The sequence below is a fragment of the Urtica dioica genome, chromosome 6, assembly GCF_054948205.1.
Source record: "Urtica dioica subsp. dioica isolate 48M chromosome 6, U.dioica_male_clone48M_v1_H2, whole genome shotgun sequence".
NCBI classification, from domain to species: Eukaryota; Viridiplantae; Streptophyta; class Magnoliopsida; order Rosales; family Urticaceae; genus Urtica; species Urtica dioica.
The window spans coordinates 27,409,724-27,415,558 of record NC_142761.1 but is presented as its reverse complement, the minus strand read 5'-3'; the positions used below and the strand labels follow the sequence as shown (position 1 = coordinate 27,415,558).

The window sequence follows — 5,835 nt, the reverse complement described above, 5'->3', positions numbered from 1 at the left end:
GATTTCTCATTGAATTTTCGTTGCCATTGTATAAAATTGTTCAATCAGATATGCTTATAAAACGTGCAATATTGATCGCTTTCTCTCTTTCATTAGTAGTACGTATAAAGTACAAGTACTGTAATTTATGCTTGTATCCATCTGAATCACCTCCTTTTAGGTAACTGGAAAGTCCTCTTCAAGAACTGATTGGCCACCCTATCATCCCGGTGGCACAAAACCCTAAGTATGGTATTCGCATCGGAACTGCTCCACCGCCCGGTAGTCGGCGGCATTGGTAGGAGCCTCTGCGAAGCTGCCACCACGACCCCGGCAGCTCCGCTGGCCTCACACGTGGCCACACTAAACTCCTCCACAAGTTCATCAGTGGGCCGGCCCATGAGCGCGACCACCCCCGCGGCAGCCACGGCCTCCCTCTCCACAACGCCCTCGGGGACGAGCCCCTCGAAGACCCGCTTGAGGGCCTTGAAGTCCTCTTGGACGGGCGCGTGGTCGGCCCGGTCGAAGGCCCGGGACGGCCCGCCCGCGAGAAGGACCGTGAGGAAGGCCTCGAGCGCGGCCCGGAGGACCTCCCGGGAAGCGGAGGACCTCGCGGCGGGGTCGTGGACCACGGCGCACATCAGGGTTAGGTTCTGCTTTAGGGCTCGGAGTGCGGGTCGGATCCGGGAGTCGTGCACAGAGTCGGAGTAGAGGGAGTCGGAGAAGGCGGGGGCGGAGTCGAGGAAGATGAGGCGGTAGGCGGCGGACTGGGCCACCTGGTGGGCCGCGGAATGGGCAGAGGAGCGGGCCCGGTCGAGGAAGGGCTCGTTTAGGGTTAGGGTTAGGGTTAGGGTTTTGTGGAGGGAGTTTAGGCGGGAGAGGATTAGGTGGAGGGTGTTGAGGCGGATGTAGAGCCGTTGGGTGGCGCGGCTGGTGGACTGCCGAGGGTCCACCGTTGAGAAATGGTAGGGCTCGTCGGGGTTGACGCCGCACGGGGCCGCTTTCTTCCACAGCTTCGTCAGCTTTGAGTCTTTGCTGCACCGGGTTAATGGTGGGAGTGCCGGGATATAGCTTTGCTTTGGGGCTGAGAGAGCAAAATCAAAGATAAAAAGAATCAATTATTTGATGTATCAAGTCAAATGTAATAGGAATTGCATTTGTGAAACAGCAACATTTTTCAGTTCTTAAAATTTAGTTGAGGACGTGGGTGGTTAAGTTTACCGTGCACGTTAAATGTTTTTTTTTCGTCCAAGTATAATGGCTATACGTTAAATCCTACATGAACTTTAATCCTTATACTTCTGTTGCAATCCACAATTCTAAGTTCTTAAGTAGTAACTCTCATTAGTTTATGTTGCACTAATTAAATCAATTTACACTCTTTTGTTTTAGAGAACTGATTTTTACTCGTGCCTTTGGTACGTAAGCGGTACTCATACAGATAGGACCCACAGCAGTGGTGGGGCCACTTGTGTGAGATGAGTTAGCGTGTTAAAAATCTAATTGAAAGGACATATAGAGAATTCGACGAGTTAAATGGTGAATACTTTCTCCGAAAGCCTAATGTGTAGAGAGAGGGGTTATTAGTGGTTACCACACGAGGCGACAAACGCTGTGTAGTCTTGGAAGAGGGTATCCAAACCGGAAGCAACATCCTCAACTAAGCCTTCACTCATTCCGATAGGAATGTCAAATAATTCTTTCACCGTCTCCTCCGCTATTCTCACCAGCTCCAAACCTGACTGCCCATACGGATCCGCTTTTGATTTTGGATTCCAATTCTGCTTTACGTTTTTATTTATTAATAATGGTGTTTTAGTTAAATAGTCGTTACAAATTAAAATTTTCTTAAAATTAATTAACTAAATAGTTCTAAAATAATAATATTAAAAAATATGAAGAACACACAAGACATACAAATAATTAAGAAATTCAACAGAAAATCCCATATAATTTTAATAATAAATTAACCAAAAAGTACAATGAAATCGAACTAAGTGATAAACATTAAAAAAAGATAAAAATTAACAAAAAAGATTACATAAATTAGCTAAGTAAACTTAATTGATTAAGAAAATAACTAAATTTTTTATTTTATAGTCAAATAGTTAGGGTTTTAAGCTTTTTAACAATATAACTAAAGTTTGACGCTCTTGAAGCCGTTGACATTTTATACATGGTAGTTAAGTACTATTTATTTCTGTATATAAATTTTCTGGTAGGGTTAGACACTTGGTATTCCCACATTTTTGTAAATGATCGACTATTTCACCATACAAATCTTAGTTATTTTTATAAATTTATTAATTTCAATTGAATATTTAACTACAAGACTATATATATTTCATGTAACAGTTTTAAACCTTGATTTTATTTAAATTTTTAAAACATCTGACTATGTATAAATCTTAAGATCATTATCTATTTTTATAATATTTAAGTTAGAAAGACTATTTATCAATATTTAAAATAAAATAAAGTAAAAAAAACAGACCTCGTTCTCTTTGGCTCGTTGAATGCAGTCTCTCCCTCTCTCCATTCTCATCCCAACCCACGTCTTCAAAAGATTAGAAACAAAAGACTCGACATCAAACGGAACCATCTCTCTCACAACCGACTTTCCTCCATCAGGGCAGTCCACAGAATCCTCCACAACCACGTGGACCAGCGTCTTCTCCAGCCTCGCCGCCGTCTGAAGCACCTCCACCGCGTCGGCGCTGAGGGCCGCCACGCCGCGCAGGTACCGCCGGAGCACCGAACCGAAGCACCCGTGGAGTGTCGCCGCCGCCACCGCCGCCGCGCTGGAGTGCCACGTGTTTAGGGTTGGGCTGAAACACTTCCTCTCTCTGAAAACTAGCTCCTCGGTCTCTTTCGCTAGTTTAAGCATCGCTGAGCTTCTCACTTCCTCGTTCCCGGTGATTCCATTTTCAGCCAACTAATGCATAAGCAAAAAATTACACTTTCAGTATATATTTTGTAATATGGCTGTATAAGAAATAATTAAACCAGAAATTTCTCGAATGAGGTGATTAAATTTAAACATGCAAGATATTGCTACCAAAATAAACTGTCTTTTTTTTTTTGAAGAGGCTATTACGTTATTGTGGGGCACATCAACTGTTCAAGAGGGCTATTACCTTAAAAAATGATCATGAGCGAGCAAAAAGTTTCCTAATTTTACTATATTATTAGCAAAATAAATAACTAAATTGTATTTATCTTTTTCTGTCCATCTATATCATTAATTAACAACTTACCATTCTTTGAGTTTATTTATTGGATTCGTACTACTTCATTATGATAGAAATCTTATGATACATTCATCCATAGGCAAAAGGCAAAGATATGAACTGGGGGGGGGGGGGGGGGGGGGAGGACAAATTCTTCATACAGTTAAATGTACTATATTTTTATAATAAATTCATTCATCCATAGGCAAAAGGCAAAGATATGAACTGCGGGGGGGGGGTGTTTAAACAAATGAGAATGTATATATATATATATATATTTTATTACTTGTCTTGTGTTGTGTTATGCCGTTTGGACTGTAGAAAATTCGATGGAAGAAAAGCACTATTTACCTTTTGAAACGCATGGGTGATAGAAGATCTAATGAAATGCTCAACCCGATGACCGGAATCTTCCCCGCCGGCCTCGAGAAGCGCGATGGGCAAGAGCGTCTCGATCTGCCCGACCGTGCCTCTGAGAAAGTAGTCATGATACCTGGTCAGCCTCTTCTCCGCCCACTCCCTCACCGACCCCACCACCGCCCCAAACAGCTCCCCTCCCCCTCCCTCGGCCGCCAGAACCGAGTGAGCAGCGCAGAGAAGGTCGGGCTCAACCATGGCTGTGGCGACGTACTGGCGGAAGAGAACCCAGGCAAAGCAGGCGCTGTGGGCATGACGGTCGATCCCGAGCGTGGGCCACGTCTTGGTGATGAGTTCGAGGAGCTCGTCGACCTCGTCGAGGACGAGGGTGTCGTCGCGGGGGTCGAAGACGGCGGCGCCGAGGAGGGAGGCGTAGAGGTGGGCGTTGAGCGGGGATCCGTCAGCCCAGCGGCAGGCCTGGCCCCCGCGCCACGAGAGGGACACAGCGGAGTTGCAGAGGCTGCGCATGGCGTCCGCGGGGCGGCAGTCGGAGGAGCGCACCACCGCGCGGAGCCGGGCAGCGAAGGGCTCCGCGGAGGGGTCCAGTGGGAGGGACGGGTGGACGAGGAGCCCAAGCTCCAGGACTCGAAGCTGCCGCCTCTGCCAGGCGTTGTACTCACGCGTGTCGTTGAAGTCCGATGGCTTCAGGTGCCGCAGGAGCTCCAGTGGCAGGATTATCGTCTCCGCTCTTCTTCCCATCTGCAAATTTTTTATGATTCTCCATCATGTCATTATCATCAGTGTCTGTACATTTGGGTGGTGTGTCATCATTTACTGATTACATGTACTTTGAATTTGGATTTTGCAGAAGAAATATTGGAATTTTCTTTTCAGAAAATTACAATTTTTGTGGTACAATTTGATTGAATTTTAAATTTTCATTAGTCTTTTGAAAAAAATGAAATTCCAATTATAGTTATACATTTCCTTTCAAATTTTCCCATAAATTTTCTTTCCATTCAAATATTTCAGAATCCGAAAGAAAAAGTAAAAAAAAATTAATGATAATGAAATCTAAATTTTTCCGTTCAATTTTTTGTTTCAAAGTTTCAGCACACCCTTATTGTCATTTGTTTCAAAGTTTCAGCATAAATTCGGTTTTGTAATAATTAAATATCAATTCTTGTTTTTTTTTTCCATTCAAATTTTCTCGTTCTTATTCACATAAGCTATACCACCTATTTGGCTTATTCAAATTAAATAGCTCATCAAATGTCATAAATGTAGAGATCTTACAAGCGACCTATTTGGCTTATTCACATTTTAGTTTTGTCAGTATTTTTGGTCTCTTCTTTGAGTTTTGCATGTAAATAACAATTACTATTATATACAAAGCCCTTACTTGTCCGACAAGCGTCCTCATGAGAGCCTTCCTGAGCCGATTATCGCTCTGCTCGCTAACCCTCATCTGCTGCCTCATAATCTCCGCCGACGTCATCGGCCGCCGCGGCCTCGCCCCGTGTGGTGGCACCGTCATCGCCGCCGCCGCCGACGGACTGGACCCGCCGCCGCCGCCCATCCTCCTGGACGGCGACCGCTTCACCATCTTCAGCCCCAGCGCTCGCTTCACGCGGCTCGTCGGCGTCGTCACGACCACCCCTCCTCCGCCGGGTCTCGCCGGAGAGGAGGTTTCAGAGGTAGGGTAGAAGGAGAGGGCGTTTCTGCCGCCGCCGAAGCCCGGGGAGGAGCGGCAGGCAGTGAAGAAGATCTCGTAGGCGGTCTCGCGTACGTCGTCGGGGCTCATTCCCTCGAGGTGCCCAAAAGGCCACGCCAGGTCGGTGTGGTCTTCCGACAGCCTGGCGATGGGGAAAGGGCCGGAGAGGGTGTCGCGCCGGGCGTGGTGGTGGGCGGCGGCGGCCATGGCCGAGGGGTGGCTCGGCGACGCCGACGTGGCTGCGTTCGTGGTCGCAATGGTCACGGTCGAGGAGGAGGCAGATGAGAAGAACGAGGAAAGAGGAAGCTCTTTCTCTTATTATACATGGGTATAATATATAATAAGAGAGAGAGAGAGAGAGGGAGCGAAAAATGCCTGGACGATGACAGAGAGATTTTGATGAGATTTGAATAAGCTGATGAAGAGGAGAGAGAGAGAGCAACGGTTTTGTTTCGTTACGACAGCGATTACGTTAGAAATATTTTTGGGTGGTGGAAGATGAGTCGGGAAAATGTGATTTTTCGTTTTTCGGGTTGGCGGAAAATGAGAAATGAA

General features: G+C 46.1%; 1 protein-coding gene across 1 annotated transcript; it reads right to left on the bottom strand.

Moving 5' to 3' along the window:
• Positions 1 to 136: 136 nt before the first annotated feature.
• Positions 137 to 5,487, bottom strand: LOC149393532 (protein unc-13 homolog). The gene is made up of 5 exons (XM_089618066.1): positions 4,969 to 5,487; positions 3,561 to 4,325; positions 2,474 to 2,914; positions 1,574 to 1,760; positions 137 to 1,063 (listed from the first exon to the last, which is right to left on the bottom strand). The coding sequence occupies exons 1-5, from the start codon at positions 5,485 to 5,487 to the stop codon at positions 147 to 149; spliced, it is 2,829 nt and encodes a 942-aa protein (XP_089474192.1). The 3' UTR covers positions 137 to 146.
• Between the last annotated feature and the right edge of the window lie 348 nt (positions 5,488 to 5,835).

What these genes read in the sequence shown, in the direction of transcription:
- LOC149393532 (XM_089618066.1), bottom strand. Translation starts at nt 5,487, where the DNA reads ATGGCCGCCGCCGCCCACCACCACGCCCGGCGCGACACCCTCTCCGGC. An exon ending in TCACCCATGCGTTTCAAAAG is followed by an intron (nt 2,915 to 3,560) that starts GTAAATAGTGCT and finishes CTTATGCATTAG; the next exon opens with TTGGCTGAAAATGGAATCAC. An exon ending in AGCGTTTGTCGCCTCGTGTG is followed by an intron (nt 1,064 to 1,573) that starts GTAACCACTAAT and finishes TTGCTCTCTCAG; the next exon opens with CCCCAAAGCAAAGCTATATC.